Here is a 23,029-nt window from a genome sequence, read left to right on the forward strand (position 1 = left end):
GCAGAAAGTCCAAAGGTGGAAAGAATCAGTCGAGTTAATGCTTGTAACCAGATAAAAAAAGGACGCTTTGATTGTGGGCAAGAAAAGCTTTATTCTCTTTATAGTAAATGTCATAAACTGTTCAGCTCAAGTAGTCAAGAAAACTGAAAAAATAAAGACAATTGTGAAATCGGCGGTAAAATTCCTGGGGTCTGGGTTGGGAAGAAGTTTGACATTTCTTACATCAAGATGTGAGTGGTCAGTCTCAGTCAGAGGCTGGAGAAAACTCCGTTCAGTCATAATAGTTCATTAGATGTTTGTTTGTTTTGTTTTTGGTTGTCTCAATGTAGATTTATTTTTAACAAGTGCACATCCATAACATTATTCACATCCTTTTCAACAATATCAGCATCTACACTTATCAATGATAAAGGATTTGATAATAGCACAATCAATTTTTTTTTTTCATGCTGCTCATAAAGATGAAAAAAAAAATCATCATTTGGTGGAAATTGTCACTATATAAAAGTGGTAATTTGTGAAAACAACAGAACAGTTTATAACGAACAATAAATAGGTATAAATTAAATGGAGACGTGATGTACCGCTATCCTTTGATTAGTTTTACGTTATGAAACAAATAAACCTTTTTTATTCATCATGGTGGCAAATGGCAATGGGTCCACATGTTTTGGTTTTTGTGCTTACCTGTTGCAGTAGATGGCGCTGTCTATGATAAGTGCTGTAAACGTGCGGCCGTAGAAGAAGAGTGCAGCCCTCTATCTGCAGCCCTCTACGTGCGGTCTCCGGCTCTGCAGTGCAGACCATAGACATATGCACTCTCCCCTTCTCGTGTACTTCGGTGGGAAGGGCTCGAAGTGTGTAGGGCGTAGTGCGCGATTTGGAACACAGCCACTGTCTCTGCTCTGACACACCTTTTGTTGTCTAGCTGGAGCCAGCTAACGGTGGCTAGCTCATCATCTACACCGACTCCCGCCAGCGGTGAGGACAAGCCGGGAGCAGAGAGTAGGCCGAGGTGACGCCCTGTCCGGTGGAAGGTAAAGGAACGAAGAGGGCAAAACCTCATATTTCTACTGTTGACCAATGCTGGGAATACATTTAGGAATGTATTATTGACAGACATCAACTAGCTGCTGTAGTAGCTAGCTACAAGCTAACTTCAGATAACCGAGTGCAGTTCATGCTATCCATAAGGCTGGAAAGAGAAAGTACACCAGATTAACAGTGTAAATTCCGCTACCAAATCACCACCATTACCACCATTACCCTACATGTAATGTAAATGTAACTATGTCTTCCTGAGTAATATGAGCTATGCCTCCAGGATGAACGGTGCAGAGGGGAACCCAGCTGCAGAGGCCAAGCCTGTGGAGGATGTCCAGGGCGACATGAGGTGGATGTCACAGGTATGAGCCCCACTACAACTGAACACTTATGCATCATAATTCACGGTGGGCCAAAATCAGGCCATCTTTATCTTCCTTTGGCCCATGAAGTGTCCACAAAGTAAAAGTTAAACTAAATGTTATGTTTAGACAGCAGGTTTTAAAGTGCCTGTGCCACTACCAACACTAAATACATAAAGAATATCGACCAAGGATTTTTGACGCAAATTGTCACACAAATTTTGAGGCCGACACCCAACATATACAGCCTGAAAAGCAGAAGCGACGTAATGCATACAAGCCACGCAAAAGTTCGACATTCTGCCGTAATCCTGTACAAAAAGTGAGCAAGATGCATTACTGATAGGTGTAGCAACACCTAAACGGCATCAGGAAGTCAACATCAATCCGACTGACTGGCAGATACAGATTAGTGCAGTTAAACTGAGGAGAGTTTGTTTCCCAATGCGTTGTTTTGACGACCCTGACATTTCTGATTATAATAAATGATATCTAAGGCTGAGACCAGCGGAGAGCACTCAAACACTTTGTTGTTGTCATTCTCTGAGGTTTCGTGCAAATGCAATCCGTAGACGGATGCAGAGAAGTGATTTTACTTCATTCTTACTGTTTTTTCTTGCCTATGCCCTCCAAAAACACTGCTAAAGTGACTTCGAGAATCAGATTTTTGTGTGTGCTCGTTAATATTGCACATTAAATGCAGGCACGCACTGTGTTTACGAATCTATATGGAGGCGTCTCGGCGTGTGTGGCACAGATAATATGTATAATATATACATTTGTTTTAATTTGACCTGTTCAGCAAAGTCTAAATGTTTCACAGGCTATGCTTGTAGTTTAAAATTTGTTTCAATGTGCAATCCAATTGTATGGTAGGCGTATACTGGCATTTTAAAGACATCATTGCTCCCCTCTTGCCTGGTGCTGTCTAAAGTTAAAAACAATGCATACGTCTATGTTGATGAACGGTGACTTGCTTTCACAGATTTAGTGTTTGTCAATAGCTTTTCATAGTGGCGTCTCCTGCCAGGTTTTAGTTAGGTTAATCCTGCAAAGCCAATAGGAGCGAGACCGTCTAAGGGTGTCTAGACCATGAGTGAGCACACAGGATTTGGACTTACTCTGATTGGCTTGCTTGTATTAACTTGTTGCAGAGCAACCGTTGAAGCCCAGAGTCACTGAAATACCAGGTGAAGACAATGTCTGTCACATTTATTTACTCGATTACAAACCTTTTGTTCTGCAGCACATCAGATTCGTACAGGAATGCAAGGATGCAGAACCAGATGTGCTTTTTGTGGGGGACTCCATGGTCCAACTAATGAGGCAGTATGAGGTGAGACAGGAGAGGTGCCCTTTTTTGTTTTATTTACTTGAATGATTGTTTAATCAATGCATTGACTTTGTTTGATTTGTTGCAAACTATTAAATCTTAAAAACTCTGTTTTCTAAATCAAATCAAACTTTATTTATGTAGCACATTTCATACACGAGGCAACACAATGTGCTTCACAGTCAAAAACAAGTCATCTCAACGATGGCTTGCAAATTAAAAACACAATAAACAAATTCAGAATAAAAGCTCAATATGTACATAGAAATTATCCACATAAAGTAGATCACATAACACATGCACACAAACAAACACACACTGAAAGCAGGCATCAACATCGAACCATAAAATGTTACAAAAAGTTTTTCATTTGCCTTTTGAAGGTGTTTAATGTAGGAGCTCCTCTCTGATCTGCAAGCAGGACGTTACATTTACTAGGGGCGTAAAAACAGAAAGCAGCCTCCCCTACCTTGGAACGTATACGTTAAAAGGCCACTACCTGTAGACCTGAGAGTTCTATCTGGTATATAACTCATTAACATGTTTCTCATGTATCGAGGAGTAAGGCCATTCAGTGCCTTGTTCTACATTTGCAGTTGCACACTGGTTCTGTAGGTCTTCTTCTAAACAAGGGTGTCGTTAAGGCAAAAAGCAAAGGAAATGTTTGTAAAGGGGTGTAATTCTGTGTAGAATTACAATGAAACGCTTTAAAAAAATATATATAAACTGATGCATGTTTTTTTGCTGCACAGATATGGACAGAGTTCTTCTCTCCTCTTCATGCGCTCAATTTTGGCATCGCAGGTGACACCACCTGTAATGTGCTGTGGAGGCTGCAAAACGGAGAACTGGACAATATCCGTCCCAAGGTGAGACCTTTGGACTAATAATTAATTTGCAAAAAGACACAATTAAACCGTCTTTTAATTGAAAAACTCACTTAAATATTATGCCATCATAGTTTTATTTCATATGTTAAGTGGCTCTATTTTTGAGTTTGTAATTATTCTTTTCTTGAGTATCAAGGCCTCGGAGAACAATATTTATATCAGAACACATTTTATTGTTCATTCTTAAATTTCTGTTTTGTGTTTCGCTCTCATACATTTGTTGTAAATAAAATTTAGCATGAGTGGAGAAATGTATCCCAGTTTCTCTTTTGCTGTGCTTAAACTCTGATAATGACATACATTAATTAAACATGCAAACAAAAAGGTACATTTTTCGAAGCGTTTTCTATCACCACACGTGCCCATAATGTTGAATATATAATGTTACGATGCTCTTTGAATTCCTAGTAGTCTACCCTGGATGGTTTGGTCAGCGCTCTGCAGACCTGGTGTTGTTCAGTAAGACGTCTCTCTGTTCTGGCCCAGGTGGTGGTGCTGTGGGTTGGAACCAACAACCACGAACACACGGCTGAGCAGGTGGCAGGAGGAATCCTCGCCATAGGACAAGTGCTGATCTCTCGTCTGCCCAAGGCAAAGTTAGTCGTACTGGTGAGTGGACTTACTTTTTATATTGTCAATGAGAATTCATCACTGATGTTTAGGGATGTAACGATTAATCGTAAGGCACTTAAAAATCGATTCATAGGTATCACGGTTCACATCGATATTGTGAAAATTGAATCGCAGTACTTTTTTTGAACAGCAGAAGGTGCTTTCCAGAAGTGTAGGCGGCGGGCGGAATCTGCTACTACTTTCTGTCTGGCCGCCTTCTACTCTTAAACATGTTCATAAATGATTCCTCACCCCTTTAGCACCGAAATAATATCTGTAATATTACGTGAATATCTGTAAAAGTCACGTTTTTCTAGTAGCTCTCTCTGCTAGCGCATAGCATCTGGGTTACCAGCGCCCTCTGCTGGTCCAAATAAATATCTGACGTAAATACAGTGCAGAAGTCCAATTGTTAAGGGACAAAATACATTTTCAGTTGCACTTTTAAAAAAACCAAATAACTATTATGCAGTTTTGCATTGTTTACTATATAACCAGAATTTAAGTTAATAGGCTTCTTCATTTGTATTATTCCTTTATTTATTTCATTCAAGATTTATTTTTAGTTAAATTGCATTGTTTTGAATAGTTTATCAAGGGATTCTTTGAATGAAAAATAAAATAAAAACAGTACAGTATTTTCACAGAATCGTATTGTGAACCCAGTATCGTGAATCGAATCGTAACGGGAGTTGAGTGAATCGTTACATCCCTACTGATGTTGGTCCAATATTTTTGTTTTTTAATTGTACTCGATTCAAGAGCTACTGAGGCACATGGATTATTGTGTTTAAAGTGAACTGCCTTCATTGCAATGAGACCACACACATATTAATTAGCAGACGTAAATCTATTTGTTAGATATTGAGACAAGTAAGAAAAAATCTATGACTGGAGCATGTAATGTACAAAGTCACTGGGGGTTTTTTGACTTTATTTCATTTTTTCAAACATATCCAGAATCAGTGTATTGATCAGGATCATTTCTACAATCTAACCGTTTATTCCTTATTCCTTATTCCTTATTCCTTATTTCCTGGAAGTTTCATCCAAATCCGTCCTCTAGTTTTTAAAGTTGGACTGTTCACAGATGAATTGATCAAATAATGTTGGCAAAACACACAAACAAACAGTGTTTCCCAAACTTTTCACGATCCCGTACCCCTTCAGATATTTAACCTGAAACCATGTCCCCCTACTCTTGCAAACTTTAAAACACAATAATGTAACGTCATAATCAATTTAGCCCTAGAGTGAAATTTGTCTGACTTTAACTTATCCTGTTGAGAAATAATGTATATTTAAAAAAATAATAAGAATCTGTAAGGACACAATAAAACATCTCATTTAGAATTATCACTCGATTTATTTAATCAGCATTTTCTGTGATAAAAATATCTTTTTCATCACCCTGAAACTGAAATACAACTAGCTACAACTTTAAAGAAAAGGCTGAGGTCGACAGGATGCACAGAACTCTGCAATGTTTGAGTGAATTAGAGAGAGTACAAGTCTTAAATCTTTCTCCACGCAAAGTCTTTTTCTGTATTTTGTTTTCATGTTCATCAAATCTGAAAATCCACTTTCACACAAGTACATGGTTGCAGAGGGCATCAAAGTCTTGATAGAATCAGAATGAGTTTTATTCACCAAGTCCAGTTTAAAAACAATACAAGGACTTTAACTTGAAACACTATAATAATAATAAATATAAATGTTATACAGGCGACCGGTGGTAGAGGGGTCGTCTTCTGATCGAGAGGTTGGAGGTTCAATCCCAGACACCTGTCTATGTGTCGAAGTGTCCTTGGGCAAGACACTGAACACTAAGTTGCTCCCAGTGGTCGACTTGCATGACAGCTCAGTCCCATTGGTGTGTGAATGTCACTGTGAATGAGCTGATATTGTCAAGCGCTTTGAGACTACTTCAGTGTAGGGATGAAGCGCTATATACTGTAAATCAAGTCCTTTTTACCATTTACCACATAGCGCGTTGGGTCAGCGCAAACATTAAAACTCAACATCACAACTCAACATCACAAACATGAAAACAACGGTTTCAAAACGTGCACTTTATTATTCAATATAAACATTGGTAACTCTTAAACAAAGTATAAAAGTGTATCGAGCGGACTGTCGACCGCTCCTGTCAGTATTTTTGGAAGGGTGCACGTAAGGTTACGGTGGAGGGGGTCTACGCCTACGTGTGTCTATGGCAGGGGATTTTACGCAGAATCTTAAATCAGGCGTTATAGAGGCCATTGCGTCATTTGCAGTGTTTGGAATAACGGCGTAATGGAACGGCGTTTGTTTTTCAGTAACGGGGTAATCTAACTAATTACTTTTTACGCCGTTACAATGCCGTTATCGTTACTGAACGTTAAATGTGGTGCGTTAAATGCATTGATTAAATAAACTGTGATCCGAAAGCATCCCTGGCTTCTTACTCAATGTAGTGAGGAGGTGGGCTAAAAACAAGGTGAGCGATTATGATTGGCTAAGGCGACGTCATGTTTCATGGTAGCCAATCAGAGCCAGTATTTTTACACGTGCCAGCAAGAGGAGGCGGCTTAAAAACAAGCGATTATGATTGGCTAAGGCGACGTGCCAGCAAACACACACACACACTACAGATTTGATGAAGCAGCAGAGATGGTGAGCGTGGAGCAGTCTGATGAAAAGTCATTTTTAAGGTGACGATACAAACACTACTTTACATTAATTGTGGTCAAAAGCAAGAACGTGCATGGGAAGTGTTCATTATATCCAGGAGTGAAGACTTTGTCCACATCCGTTGTAAGCAACTCAAATTTAATGAAGCGCCTCACAACGACACACGCATCTAAAAAATGTGAATTATTGGACATATAGCAACTTTTTTTTTTTTTAAGAGTAACGCAAATAGTTACTTTCCTTGGTAACGAGTTACTTTTATTATAGAGTAATTCAGTTACTTTTTGGAACAAGTAGTGAGTCTCTATAACTAATTACTTTTTTAAAGGAACGTTCCCAACACTGGTCATTTATAGCAATGCATGGAGGCCTCTGACTGCTCATCTTATATTCTAGTTTCCAATTTTTAGGCATTGAAGAATGACTCAGGATTTATTTTGAAAGCCAAATGTCGAGCAAAGATCAGCGTAGGCTGTTTTGTGTTTTTAGGGCGTATTGCCTCGAGGGGAGCGTCCCAACCCGCTGAGGGCGAAGAACGCAGCCATTAATGGGTTCCTCCGCCTGTGGCTGCCACAGCTGGGCCAGTCCAAGGCTCAGCTCCTGGACGTCAGCAAAGAGTTTGTACATTCTGACGGAACCATCAACCCAAGAGACATGTTTGACTTCCTCCACCTGACAGCGTCGGGTTATCGCATCATAGCCAAGCCCCTCAGCGACCTGTTGCTTCAGATACTGGAGGAGACACCAGAGGAGAGGCGGGCGTCACTGGTTTGAAGGCTTTTAGAGCATCAAGCATGTTCACCCAGAGGTATGGCTCACCCACAGCCAAGGGAGAGACATGTCCCTGGTACCTGGAGGAGGAAGAGAAGGTGAAGGAGAGTCTTCTAGACAGAGTGATGTGCGTGTCTGTGTGTGTGTGAGATTCTGGTTTCTTCTACAGCATCTATTTTCTTTTATCTCCTGTTACAGAATCATACCAAGAATCCACTTCATAGTAACTGAGTTCCTTTGGGAAAAAAGTTGAGCAACTCCCAGAAAAAATAGACAGTTAATATGCCACAATATTTCTAAAATATGATTATTTATGCTGACACATCAATCTGCAATGCCAGTGGTGTATTGATTCTATACATACATATACTCAGCCATGCTCTTAATCAAGTAAAACTTATTGTATCTGACGCTGCACCACAAGTGCAGCTCACGCCTCATGTTGGTATGTGCATGAAATAGTGAAATGATATTTTGGATCATTAAAGTAAAGTCTTCCTAATACAGTAATTGCGTTATTGGAAATTTGTGGGAAGAAATTCAAGTGACAATAGTTTAAAAGTGTTTATTAATTGTTTTATTGTCCTTCAGCATCCAGAGAAGAAATAATTGGTAGGCATGGGAACCACAGACCACAAGCTTTTTCTTATCAAGTTTCTGATCAAATTTCTGTTTACATGTCAATGCTGGTAATGGTTGTGTGTCACTCTGTCTCTCTCCTTGATGTGAAGGTAAATGTATTCCCAGGATATTTAAACTTCTCACCTCTCGTCTTTTTCTGATCTTGTTAATAGTTGACACTCGCCCTGCCACGCCCACTGCCTCCTCTACCTGCTATAGTCACACTATTTTTAGACATAAAGTGTAGCACGTGTGGAAAAGCTGTTCGAAGCACAGTAAAGCTTCAAATGATCACGCTAAATGCTAGAAAGCTCTCACATTTTTGTAAATAAAAGCTGTCATCCATGAATCTAAACTGATGCTGATGGTTCATGGTTCAGTTCTGGTCAAAGCATCTTTTTTTTTTTCTTTCTTTTTTTTTTTTTACACATCAAGTTATTGCTGTCTTAAACTGTGCATGTGTGTAATGTGAGAATTATCCATTTTGTTTGTGTGCTTGTGCCTTAAATATTAAAGAGGAGGGATTGTGTGCAGTGTGTGTGTGTGGATGGAAGTTGGCGTGTGAAGAGATAATTGTGGTTGTACATAAGATGTGAGAGTAGAGATCATGTTTGATAAGGGTTCAGATTGTGTGAGTCTGTGTTTTCTGTGATATTGTATTTGCACTGTTTTTGGCTCATTGTCATGTTACTGAGGAAAAGCATTCCAATAAAAACAAGAAAGTCACAGTATGTCTTTGATTCCTTTTTATTAGTAAATGATGACGTGTGAATCAGATTGGTGCTTTATCAAAGGAACATTTCATCTCAGATCTACACATTTTGAATGTTGTTGGACTTAATTATGCTTTCTTTAGTATCAGATAAAAACTGTTGTGCATGTGTCTTAAATAGAAAATTATGACATGATAAAGTCAATAAAATAATGTGTTATTCCACCTTGTGTTAAAAAAGTAGAAGCGATTTAGTAAAAGCCACACCCTGTCTCATGAAAACACAAAATGGCAGAAAAATACCCGAGAAGAACACAAGAATTCACGAAAAATCAACAAACGACAATAAAAACACTAAATGAGAAACGTGCAAAATGACGACGAAAATGAGTAAAAATATACCAGAGGACACCATAAACATTCGAAAACGACACCAAGGTGAGGAAAAAATAAACCAAATGATATGAAGAACACAGAAAATGTCAAAAACACACAAAAGGACAAAAACACAAATGAAAGAATACATAAATGACACTGAAAACATACGAAATGAGGGAAAAACGCAAAACAACAAAAAATAAAATACAATAATGCCAATAACAGTGTAGCAATAATGCTCACATTTGTCATTATTCTAAATGCTGATGTGAATTCTCATAATGTGGCCTTCGGATCAAAGTTAATCTCTGCACTAACATAAAACACATTGGTCTAAAACTCTTGGCATATTATAGCTGAGGTCATACATGTGATACTAATACAAGTTTGGTCACTTCCTGCAGAAAATTGTTCAACTTTTTTTAAATTATTTATTTATTTTTGTTATTGCTCTATTAATTGTAGGTTAACTGCTATACCTCTCTTTATATTCCGTATCAAAAATGCTAATTTATTGAGCATACATGTTTTTATTAAAATAACGACACTAAAACTGATGTTATTAACTGTTAATATTATTATTTTCCTGGATCAAAGTGTTGGATGCAGTGGAACAAAACACACACCTACTTGTTTTGTTCAGATAAATAGGGGAGCATATTGGTGTGGACCCAGTTAGAATACTACAAACGACCACATTTATTCATCACTTGTTGACAGCAATGGGTTTGCACCATGAAATAAACACGTCCCCACCAGTTACCACCAGTGTGAGTGGAAGCCTTTTTACAGTTTTCTTTAGCTTGATGCAGGGCTTTCTCCAACAGAGGGAGGCATTTCTTTACAGACCTGAAAACAAGGTTCACTACTTTATTTCCCTCTTCATTCATCATGGAGTCTGTTTATTTCCCATTTACTTTGCCCTTTAACCAAGGTTACCTCTACGAGGTCGTAATGAATGATCAGCAAATAAAAGTAAATGTGCTCATTAAACATTTAGCTGCTAAAAGTCAATATCACAGATGGAGACAGTTGTAAAATATTCTAGAAATAAATGTTTTTTTTTTTTTCATCTTTAATATGATTCATCACTGTAAAGCGTGTCAGGTAAAAAACCAATAGAGACAATACAAACTAATCAGATTTCTAGAAGAGCTTTGTTTGTTAAATGGTGAAAATGTAAACGTATCCTCCCACTTTCTAATGTAATTGTCTCATTATGAGTGTAGTTTAATGTTCCCTGCAATGAAGAGATCAATATTTGACTATTGCCTCTAATCGGTGCCTGAACACAGGAAACTGTAACGCTGTCACACCGCACTGACAGGCCAAAGTAACGATGAAGGCTTTTATTTTGTAATTCACTGATGAAATGACCCTTTGCTTTACTCACCTGTTTGTCACCTGAGATCTACAGCAGCTGCAAAGACTCATTTATAGAAAATGTGTTTATTTTCTGTCATTTTCATTTTTAAAGAATTTCATGTAAAATTCCAATTTGACCCATAGTGAATAGCACTTTTTGTAAGGCAGAGGTTCACAACCTTTTTTGGGTCATGACCCCATTTTCATATCACAAATGTCTGGCGACCCCAGAGACATTTTTTTCTTTCTAGAATTAGTCTTTGATCGTGTTTGTTCAAACTTTATTTGATTGTTTTATTGAAATAGGATCCCCTATAGTCTTCATCCTGGGCTCCCAACAAAATTCGCAAGAAAATTAACAAAATTCACAAGAAAATTAACAAAATTCACAAGAAAATTTACAAAAATCACAAGAAAATTTACAAAAATCACAAGAAAATTAAACAATGTCCTTCATAAAAATTAAAATATATATAAATTAAATCTTTCATCGAATAAACATCAACTAAAACAGAATAACATCATTCAACATCCTAACAGCATGTCACACTAACATCAGATGTTTTCTTACAAATACATATTTACAAAGTGATAAATATAATTTCCTTTCTAATTACAACTTTTTTCAAAGTTTATTTTTAAACCAAAGTGTTTACAGAGTAGCCAGGATTTGTGCACAAAGTCACAAGATGCACCACCTCAGATATTTTTATTTGAGAGAGTTTAAGTATAGAAAACTGTTGTTTGATATTCATTGTATGTGGTGTGTTAATTTGAAAAAAAAAAATATAAATAAAAAAATAAAAAAAATGTCAATCTAGTATGTAATACCTAATTTTTATTTATTTTTTAACTAATTACTAGACATTTCCCCACAACCTTGAAAACAGTAACAAGCAACACAAACTATTATTCTTGATAATGTTAGCCCCAAAATAGACCTGTTAACTCAGTGGTTCCCAATCATTTTTGGATCGTATTTTAATATAAAAAATTTCTGGCGACCATAAAGACTTATGTTTTCTAGTAGTCGTTTTTGATCAAGTTTGTTATACTGTATTATAAATACAGAGTTGCCAGTATTAGTAACACATTGTGCCAGCTCAGATATTTTTATACTGCATTTTATTATTATTATTATTATTATTATTATTATTATTATTATTAACTAGATTAATATTTGACAAAGTGAAAGTATAGAATACAGTTGCTTAAGATTGTGTTGTTTTAATTCGCAAATTCACCAATACATTTTTTGTTTTATTTTTGATCAATTGCTCGACATTTCAGGTTACCCCCATTTTAATTACAGGCGACCCCACATGGGGTTCGCAACCCCAAGGTTGAAAGACACTGTAAATGATTATTCTTCACATGCAAATGTTGTTTTTTGTCTCTGATCTTAGTCCATTGGTTAATATTCTCTTTGAAAACAAAATCAGATTATGATTTGATGAGAAAAGTTTAAATTTAGCAGTCACATTTTCATTGGATGACTTCCATTATGTGAATGTTTTAACAGTGTCATGTGTTCTGACCCGATGTGACATTAAATCCCTGTGACAAATGCGACACAAGTCCCTTGTGGGTCCCCTATTTGTCAGCCTCCACGGTAACACAAGTTCATGTTGCATAAAGTAACATGAAAATAGATGTTGAAATGAAGAAAACAGAAGTGTTTTTACTCAAAACATCCACATCGTGTATAACTGATATGTGTTTATTTTTGGAACAGATGGAACAGATGGTGGTGATGGTGAATGATGGTGGAGCTGCAGCAGCCATATGCAAATATTGGCATTTTTCAGACTTTTAAATGCTGAGCCAATGTGTAATAATCTCCTTCAGTCAAGTGAGGGCGCTCTAGAGTCTTCTCTCCTCACCAGACAAAAAAAAAAAGCCACTTCACTTTCTCTGAGATTTGCTAAAGAGCACTTTGCACCTTCATAGCTGCAGACGAGCAGGTCGAGTGCCGATAAGGTGATAGAATAACGCTCTTCAGGACAAAACGTTTGTAGCAATGTGTGACTGCTTTACAGCTGACTGTGCAGTAATGGTCGGGGCCCGGCGAGGCAAAACAGGCAGCAGCTGTTAGTGTGTAAAGGCAGATTTCAAACAGATGTCAAAGTCTGAAAATAAGCATATTGCCTCTAGACAGCATAGAGATGTTGGTCATTTGTTTTAACAAAGATAAAATGACTTGACATTGAAAATGTACTTATTGATAATTTGCAAGTGTTGATGCTCTATTGGCTCAGTTTTCAGTATAACAATGATCTGTATGGATCGTTTGTATTGGACAGACAAAAACATAATAATAGCATTTTTGGTAATGGGGCTACATTTTGGTGAAAATTGCAAATACGGAGCACAGATTGTTGATTTGTTGTCAATTTTCTAAAATCCAGTTGGCATGGGACTGGACCTTTATGCAAAAGTTGCTGATTTTTCACTCATGGGAAGTTGGATTTCCACAGAAAAAGAAAGAAAGAAAAGCAGAATAGCGTATCCTACACCTGTCCCTAATTACCTACGCTGTCAGTTTGATCGCATTCAGATTCAGCTGCACATTTTTGCCTTAAAATCTTATTTTCGAGGGGGTCAAGTTTACTTTTTATGCTCCAGATCTCAATATTTGGCTTCAAACCAACAGCTGTGGAAACACCTGCTTCCCACTCATATTACTCACCATTTCCATCTGGGCCGGCACTGACCTGTCTTTTACACTTCTGTCTTATTATCCTGCCTGTTAAAGAGCCACCATAACAGCTGGACTGCTGCTTTTCTTTTGGGGTTTCAATCAATCTCTTTCATCCACAGGAACATCAGGTTGATAGTGATCTCACGCTTCAGATTGATGGGCCTTGATATGAAGTCTCTGGTTATGAAGCTGTTAAACAGCTGCCTGACCTGCACAAAGACAGTGGTATCCATACTCATTGACTGCGGCACCGTTTTCCTCAATAACTGCTCTTATCTGAGAGCTTTTTCAGCGGCTCTATGGTCAGAGTCAAGCTGTCCCATTTACTTCTTCAGCCTTTCAGAGGACGATCCTTTCTTCTATTCAGTCTTTTGTGACTTCACTTAATGACCTTATATTTTCATTTCATACAATGGGAAACATTAGTGCAATTCCTCTGCTGTCAAACATAGCTGGTTTCATTTGTTTTGTTTTGTTTTCTATTGGAAAATCAGTACATGTGGTCTCCATGACAGTTTTGATTCATCAAAACCTCCATCCCTCTATTGTTTCTTTCTTTTTTTTTTTAAAAAAGGAAGTACAGCATATGGGGGCTGACACTGCGGATCTCTCCTTTCATTGTGGACAAGCTCCAAGAGACTAAGGGGCAGATTCACTAAGATGGTAAATCAGTTGCTTCCCAAAGTCCTTTAGTGATGCAGTTTCCTCACCTGCTGAGTGGAATTCACTAAGATTGCAGCAATGATTAGTGCACGTGCAGAACTGGCGCAGACCGCCCTTATTTAAATGAGCATTTCGTACGTGTTGAAACATGGAGGGTGAACATGAGTGCGCCGAAGCGAGAAAAAAAAATGTGAAGCAGAGGAATTGTAGGTGTTGGTAGAGGAAACAAATTTTAAAAATGGATGAATTACAGCAGATAGTTAGATAAATGGATATTTTTTATTCATCCGCAGTGTAGAAATGTGCGTGGATGTGACTGTGAATGACAGATGAGTGCATGCGCGCGGCTGATGGCGTGCGTGTGTGTGAGACGGTGACCCGCGGAGGAGAGACTGACGCACGTCCAGCTTTTTTTTCTCTCTCTCTGTCTCTCTCTCTCACACACACACACACACACGCACACACACACACACGCACACACATGCACACACACACACACACACACAACTGGAGTTTTTTTAAATCTCTGTTGTGTTTTCTGCCCACATATACTGCAGCGATGATCTCTGCGTGTGTGTTTGCACCTGCTTGTCAGTCGTACTATTTTCTGGTACTATAGCTATCACCGCAAACAGCTCCAGATTTCATGAATCGCATTGCTCCCCTTGCATAAATGTATTTGCATTTCCTCCTCCCATATTTTTGTTCCCTCTGGCAGATCCGCCTACTATGCATATTCATTAGGGGGAACCGCGATTAATGGATTGAGGGTGCTTTGGGAAGCGCAACGGCGGCGCACTCCTGATTCTTTGGTCTTTGTACTATTTATTAGTGGATTGACATTTGCACATATTTTAATATCATTAAACCTTTAGTGAATCCGCCCCTAAGTACTGCACAAAATTGTGTTTTCCATGTCAATTTTCTATTGAAAATCCATAAATGTGATTCCAAGATGTAAAATGTCTGGATCTTGAAGTATTTGGTACAAAGTAGTAACTCCTGGCTGTGCTATATCTGCTGTCATGCATTAGGCTAAAATGAAGGCATGGTAGCCTGCAGATAACACTGCAAAACCTTTTTAATCCTTCACTGCCTTTACTCCCGTTTTGGCCAAATCCAGAAAGCCCGCCTTTGGAGGCTGGAGCCAGCTATCCTTAGTGAAGTGTGACAACTTTTTCCACTAAGTCATTTCTGCTTCACACCAATTATACTTTAGAGATTGTTGGATTAGTTCCAGCCTGATAATCACACTGAAAGCTCACGTGATTTACCTTGGTACTGTGGTTTGGTGACGGGGTTTTGAGCTTAGAGAGGCTGACTGAAGGAGCTTAAACTTCAGGGTTTCTTCTAAGGGCACAAGTCAGTGCCAGTGGTGCGTCATTTCCTCTTGGGATACAACTGTAAAACACTCCTCTCACACAGCAAAGGAGTGAGAGCTCCGTCTCTAACCGCGGTGGAACTCTTCAGCAGCACATGGGTTGCCTTTGAGGGCAGGGAAGGTTTTAAAGCAGCTGTTTCATTCACGTTTTCCCATTTCATTCAAACTGGCTTCTGTCCATTCAAAGTGTTTTCTGACCTTAAGGCCGTGAACAGGCCTATCATACCTGTTAGGGCAGCAGAATATAGAGGCCAACATTCCTCTGTAGTGTGGAAAGGGATGTGTTACTGCAGTTATGGACAACAATTGGCAACAATTTTGTCTGGCCCCCAAATCAATTGCACAAAATGACTCCCAAAAACCACAAAACGGCAACAAAAATACAATAAAAAAAAAATAAAATAAAAAAAAGCTCCAGAAACATGAAAAAAATCTGAAAACACAGAATGAAAACAAAAACACACAAAGTGTCTCCAAAAATGCACAAAACAACAACAAAACAGCAGAAAATGGCTCCAGAACCACATAAAATTAGTCCAAAAATACAAAAAAATGGCAAAAACAGACACAACATCATGATAAGCAGACCATATAACTCCAAAAACACATAAAACAACAAAAAATACATAAAAAAAAAAAAAAATTAAAGGAAAATATACAAAACAATCCCATTGTTCTTTCCTGTATTATTGCTTAGATTAGCCAATATTCTAGCTGTCAAGAATTCCAATAAGGTGACCTTTGGATCAAACAAGCACATTTTTGTGGCCTCAACTGTGATAACAGCTGCCCATCCCTGTATTATTGTTTCTGCATTTTGAATAAAGCATCAATGAACATTAAAATAAAAATACTTATTGTAGGTTCTGCCACAAAGTAGTTATAAGTAGTTATCATAACGCTGTGACTGTGATCAATGAAAGAATACCAAAGAAAAAAACTTTCCGAGTGACGTGTGCTTTGGCGTGTTTGGGGAATAATCAAATGTGACAAGAGAAGGCAAGAGTTTGTCGGTGTTATTATTTGCAGCGGCCTGCAGACACAACATGTCAGAAATTATTATTATGGATGGAACTTTTACTTCCATCCAGAGAATACAACATCTAACTCAAGGTAGTTAGATTTCAACATTTAACCATGGTCATTTGGAACAAAAGAGAGTGAACCATCATCCATCCATCCAATGATTCAGACATCTTCTGGAGACTTGAGGCAGGTGATGTGTGAGATGACACAATGCTAGATTGACATTGGCTTTGAATGGGAAAAACTAAAGTCTCCTAGACAAGCAATGCACGGTTCAATTATAGAGAATTACAGCTGAAAACTATTATGGAAGCAGAATTTGCAGTATTTTAAGGTTAATTTCATTCTATTCATATATATCCAGATAGACAGTTGAGCCCCACTCATGCACATCTAGAGTTTTGTGGAACAAACTGCACTGAATGTGGGCTGAAGCAGGGCTTTGGTGCTTTTCATGAAAACAACGTGTGCTCCTTGAACAAACAATAACTAGACAGATTGGGATGTAGCGATAGTGCAAGAAACCATAGAAAAAGTAGGTCATGATTGTTTTTCTTGCTGATTGAGTTATACATTAAATGGGTAAACATAGAATTGAACATTGCTTTAGGATTTACTCAGCTTTAGCTGTGAGATCATCTGCTGTTGTAAAGACACTCTGAAAGCCTCCCGTAATTGGTGGGGTGTACATTTACAATATGGGACGTTTCACTTTATTTGAAGCATTTAACATTATACAGATGTACTTATTGTGTTTTTTTAATAACATCTATTGTGTTTAATTCAACATTGAATAATGTAAATATTTGTGTCTGTTATGTTGACAAAGTGAAAAGGAGAAATAAGTGTTTATAATAATGTTCTGCAGCAGTTTATTCCCCAGTAGGAAAAGCTTTGATCTGTCTTTGATGTTTGGTGACCTTTATGACCTCAGTCACCATCATCTGCAGTGTCTTGCTGATGTTTCTTCATTAGAAATAGCAATTCTCTCCTTTGATTTGTCATATTGTTTGTCGTTAAACCTACAGTAACTTTCCACTTTTGCTACTTCTGTTCTGTCTCTATTGCCTCTGTTATTTTCCTAAATCTACTCAAAGTGAACTGCCAAATTTTGGTTATAATGCACTTCTGTTTACATGTGGATCAGACGTATCAAAGTATGATAATATAAAGTATTCTCTAAAACCTCATAGTACATTTTAATTTAACGACATTAGCTCCTGTTTATTCTGACCACACTTTCCACACATTCCAGCTCCCATCACACCCCTATAATAATCACACTAAAGAAATATTTCAAATTAAAACAAAATCAGCACTAATAATTCATTTATGTAAGTATTTATTTAGAATTCCCAACATTCCTTTAGAATGCATTGAAATGACATCAATTACTTGCAGAATATGTTGAGAACTAAAACATACATGTCACAATAACGATACTGTTTTCTGTAACATTTAAAAATCTAATAATAAACTTATGGTTACCTTTTTTCCAGGACTCAACAAAGAGGCTGAGACACTGCACATGTGCTTGAGACACAATACATCACACTGAGTAACTGTTACCATTTATCATTTTGATGTACGATGGCAGAAAACAGAAACAGTTTTGGGTTGTGCATTCAAAGAGATTTAAGAAGTGGCTGCGGCACCTGCAGTGCTTCCACACAGGCAGAGGAACAAAAACTAATCTACGTATGTGACTTTCATTGCATGAAGAACGGAAATGAGTATGGCGCTGTTGGATGTATGAAACAGGGCAGGCTTTGAAATGACAAATTGCACAGTGATGTGAATTTTAAAGCTAAGATGGATTACTGCTTTCACGCAGCTTTGCAAGTTCCTGTAAGATCTTTTCCTGTGTTGAAACAATCTGAACTCTCATTTGTGTGCAGTGAGACATCCATCACTTATTTTTTTTTTTTTTTCATTTGTAGAAACATAAGTAAAACAAAGACAACTCAGAATGTTCAGGGGGTAAAACATCCTTACCCTCAAATAAAAGCCTTGTGTAAAGTACGTTATCAAACTAATTTGTTGTAATCTAAAATCTATATTTCTATGTTATTGTTAGTGTAAAATGTGCACACAGTGTGTTGGTCCCTATAAAGATCCAGTTTAATTGGGTCATTTTCTTCCTCATGGCCCAGGTGAGAGTCAGGTGGTCTCCCTCCTGGTTGACTGATGTTCTCGAACAACAGAACTCAGGGGGGTTTAAGTGCCGCATGGTTTCTCTAGCTTGACAGTTATTTGAGAATCTGTCTGGGTTGTCCGTAGGACGTCATGCCAGATTGAGATGCTCCTTTGTTTGTGCCCATTTGCAGGCCGATGACATTTTTGCCTTCAGTCAGCTGCTCCTCAGAGAACTCCCTCTTGTTCTCCTGTGCTTTTCTGCACACAAACAGGCAAAATGTTCCTCAGTAAATAACTTCAAACCTCAACCTTTTTGCACTGCCTTTGGAAAAGCAATGTTCCCTGAAATGGAGAAAGATGTTCAGACTCACCTGGGGAACCAGTTGGGGTCCCCTTTGTAATTCCCATCATCCTTTGTGACAGCCAAACAACCCAGAGCCATCAGGGCCCTCTGGACAGCAGCCAAGTCTTTGCCTGCAGAAATACACACAATAACAACCCAGTCCTCCCAATGCTGCTCTAGTCAATTTATCACTTCTACGCTACCTTCGTAAAGGTCTACCGTCTGGAACATGTCCATTGTGCTGATTCCATATCCTTCAGCCGCTTTCAAGAACAAGGAGATCTGCTCCATCTGCTTGAAGGCCATGCTGGAGGACTTGATTGTCCTGATTGGCTTGTTGGCTCCATACAGGCTGTTAATGAGCTCACTCAGCACCTAAATGTACATAAAAAGTGCAGACTCATCTCAGTGCTGACACTCAGAGACATGTTGAACTCCATGCATGACAAACACTTACACATCCATCCTTGAGCCAGTTTTGGAAGCCTGTCCGATCAGGTGTTTCTGGCTGGCCAACTCCAGAGCCACACTGAGCAACAATCCACTCCACTAGCTTTTGTTCCAGTTCTGGGTCATACTTCTTATCGATTTTGTTCTGGACCTCACGGCTGTAACCATACTTGGGACCCTGGTTGGCCATATTGATCCTGTTCAAAGGGAGAGAGATGCAGATTGTGCAATAAAAACAAGATTGGGATCAGTTCCTCACAGTCACTTTATCATCAGTTGTTGCTGCCGTCTGATAAACTCAAAGAACTGCAGAGATTCTGAATATCTATGAGAATGAGAACCCTCCAGTCCTCAGTAAGTACTCGTGCTTGTTGTCCTCCTTGATTTATTTATGTGTATGAGCTTCCTGTTGGCTTTGCAGAGCCGACTCACTCCCTGCATCCTGTTTGCTCTCTCAGCTGTCACTTCCTTCCTGACAAAGGTATCGAGGCATACACAGGATTCTGAAAACAACAGCCCACCGCTGCTTACTGGGAGAAAATGGTTATGATTGAAACACACCCTTAAACATGACTCAATATTTTAGAGTGTGACATAGCAGATGGATGTGAAAAATGTATCACTGACAATCAATGTTAGGCTTTTCCTCGCACCCTGACATATACAAACTACGTCTCAATAAAATCAACAGATTGGTGACAACCTGCACTTTCTTTGAAAGGCAATAAAGGATAAAATCTTGGAGGAATATTTGTTTTTCGCACAGAGAAACAAATCTCTTTCCTGGCCTGAGAACCAGGGAGCTCATTCCTAACAATGTGTGGTGACAGTCTGACAAATGATCATTGTGTCTTAACAGCTTTGTGCTGGACCATCTGTAGATCCCCATTTCTCTGTCCATTGTCTGAGAGTCTAATGCTGTCTCAGGAACACGGAGGACAAGCATCTTCCTGTTGGTTACACTTGTTCCAAAAATAATTTCTAACAGAGACGGAAGTGAAACAAACGCAGTCCAACAAGATGATGACGGTTTTGTACGTTTGAAATTACAAACCACTAATTGGATCACAGGCAGGATGTCTGTTTGTTTCAGTCAGATGTTCCTTTGAGGTGGATCGAGTTCACGACTTCTGTTCACACCCATGTTCAATCATGGGTGTGTGCGTTTTTGTTTGAATGCAGGTTTTGGAAGATTACGTAGTGATGTGTACTTTAAGAACATTTCATGGGAGTGTCCTAATGGTTACTGTGAACAACTTAATCATATTCAAAGCAACTCTGTTGTCAAGGTTGCTGGGGTGATCTGTAAATATAAGGTTAAAAATGAATCATATCTATTATTTTATGTTTCTGTTCTGTTTGGTCTCAGGACGTCAGAGGTCTACTTGACCTGTTTTATTTACAGTATCTGATCTTTGATTACTCAGCTTAGGACTGCTGTGATCTACACGTCATTTAAAGGAGCTGAGAGGTTTGCAGCCCATGTACATAAATTAGCTTTGACGTGATTAAAACACATCACGAAAAAGAAAATGAACCTATATTGTAAATGTTACATGTGGATATTATAAAGCGCTGTAATAAGGTGGCTTTAACTATTTGGCCCACAGGCACTGTCCAGTGGAAACATTTGCTTTTTAAAAAGGCTTTAACTCATATTGAGGTGATCCATGTAAACCAGATTCACCAACCTTTCTAAAACTTAGAGCAACTTCAAAAAGTACTGGATAATCCAAAGGGCTACCAGAAAATAACTTCTTAAATACAAAATGTTCACGTTTTCTCTTTGATTAGACGTAAGATAATGAAGGAAGAGTAACAGCAACATTTTCATTACATTAGAAAATCACCTATTTTACTATCCGATACGTAACAACTTTTAGCTAATCGTGAAACATGTAACATATTTGTACAATATAACAATTGTCTATTATTTATTATTTAAATCCCTTTGCATCTTTTTTAAAAAAAAAAACAAACAAAAAAAAAAAAACATATCTTATCCCAACCCACACACCAAATCTGCAGCACTTTAACTAATTTGTCATAATGTTATAGTGAAAAAAAACATTTATGCATGATTGATTTAATGCAAAAAACTGTATTTAACTCTACCAAGACACTGCTACATCTGTCAGTCATCTGTATTTTGTCTTGGTGAGTTTGAAGTCTGTTAAGGTAATCAGATTACATCAGATTGGTGACTAGTGCTGCGGTTGGAACACGCCTGAGGGCGCCATGATGGTGATAAAATGAGCATTAATAGTCATTATTGTCTTACAGTAGATAAACCATTCCACCAACATTATCAAATGTGTGCAGGCTACTGACCATATTTAACTTATGTATTCACTTTCAAATTTACATTCACATAAATGATAATGTTTTGGTACTGAGGTGTCTGAGCCTCAGTGACTTTTCTCAACATGTGCTTTCCTTCACTCCTCTTCCCTTTAGCTGTTCCCATGACTGACATTAAACTTCATTTTTCTGATCAGTTTCCACGGGCTGTTTGAGCACCTTGTTTGACTCCTTTGCAGTGTTATTTTCCACGCACCACCCACATTCCCAAACTTCCGTATCCCTCTTGAGTTATCTGTTGGGAAATGTTTCACAACTATTTTTCTTTTTAACACAGTAATGTTTCAATAGCTTATACAGTATACTTCCATGTTCATGTTTTTTTTTTTTTTATATCTGTTACTCCTCATATATTCTATTTCTATTCTTTTTTATGAGTGAAGGTTATGCACCACATATGCTGCCATTCAGGCTTTGTATCAAGTTTAGCTGTCATAGTGTTTACTCACTGTCGTTTCAGGAGGAAAGAACGTTTTACAAGCCAAGAACAATGTTACAAATAATAAACTTTGCAAGAAACTAAACTCGTTAACAATCCAGCTGAATGCCTCACATGTTGTTGCTCCCACATGTGGGAGTGCTGGGAAGACTGTAGATAAGAAACTTGATTTTTCAGCACAGGAATGTACAAGCTTAACCAGGGGGCTTCTCGCCTGCTGCGTAATATTTAAACATTAACTCTGGGGGTTTTGCCTGAAGCTGTTTGTGATCAAAAATGAGGAAGAGAGATTAAGTTAAGGTAAAGTCATGTAAAAGTTTGATAAGTTTTCCTCAAATAAATATGAATCAGCTGTCCAAAGACAACATTTTTGTTTGCTTTTATCCCCACAAAGAATGCAACACCAAGACAAAACAAGAAAGAAAAGCGAGTTTACTTACTGTGTGAATCACCGTATGTGCACAAGCTACTATTTCTCACAACTCAGGACAGAGTTGAAAGCTCAGGACTGAATGACAGATAACGCCCCGTCTGAATTATATGTCCTCACCACATTCAACAGAAAGAAGGAGCAAGAGAAAGCTACGCCTTCTGGCCACCGGCCCACCCCTTTGCTTTTTCTCTGTTTCCACACTCAGACATTAACTCCTTATTTAGCAGAAGGATGGCAAGAAAAAACTTGGGCATGTGACGCCAGAGTTTGGTGTGGTCACAGAGGAATTCTCCAAATTTCTCCCTCTTACCGCTGCAGAAGCATTAGACTTTCTG

The 23,029-nt window shown here is 38.2% G+C and overlaps 2 protein-coding genes across 2 annotated transcripts; one reads left to right on the forward strand and one right to left on the reverse strand.

Moving 5' to 3' along the window:
• Positions 1 to 742: 742 nt before the first annotated feature.
• Positions 743 to 9,037, forward strand: pafah1b2 (platelet-activating factor acetylhydrolase 1b, catalytic subunit 2). Its single transcript, XM_028466576.1, has 6 exons — positions 743 to 1,037; positions 1,325 to 1,406; positions 2,653 to 2,742; positions 3,492 to 3,608; positions 4,116 to 4,238; positions 7,404 to 9,037. Exons 2-6 carry the CDS (start codon positions 1,326 to 1,328, stop codon positions 7,686 to 7,688), a joined length of 696 nt encoding a protein of 231 aa, XP_028322377.1. The 5' UTR covers positions 743 to 1,037; position 1,325; the 3' UTR covers positions 7,689 to 9,037.
• A 9,359-nt stretch (positions 9,038 to 18,396) lies between these two features.
• Positions 18,397 to 23,029, reverse strand: LOC114475953 (transgelin-like). The gene is made up of 5 exons (XM_028467177.1): positions 22,702 to 23,029; positions 19,469 to 19,658; positions 19,215 to 19,386; positions 19,040 to 19,142; positions 18,397 to 18,926 (listed from the first exon to the last, which is right to left on the reverse strand). Exons 2-5 carry the CDS (start codon positions 19,649 to 19,651, stop codon positions 18,782 to 18,784), a joined length of 603 nt encoding a protein of 200 aa, XP_028322978.1. The 5' UTR covers positions 19,652 to 19,658; positions 22,702 to 23,029; the 3' UTR covers positions 18,397 to 18,781.

The sequence above is a fragment of the Gouania willdenowi genome, chromosome 14 (assembly GCF_900634775.1).
Source record: "Gouania willdenowi chromosome 14, fGouWil2.1, whole genome shotgun sequence".
NCBI lineage: Eukaryota > Metazoa > Chordata > Actinopteri > Blenniiformes > Gobiesocidae > Gouania > Gouania willdenowi.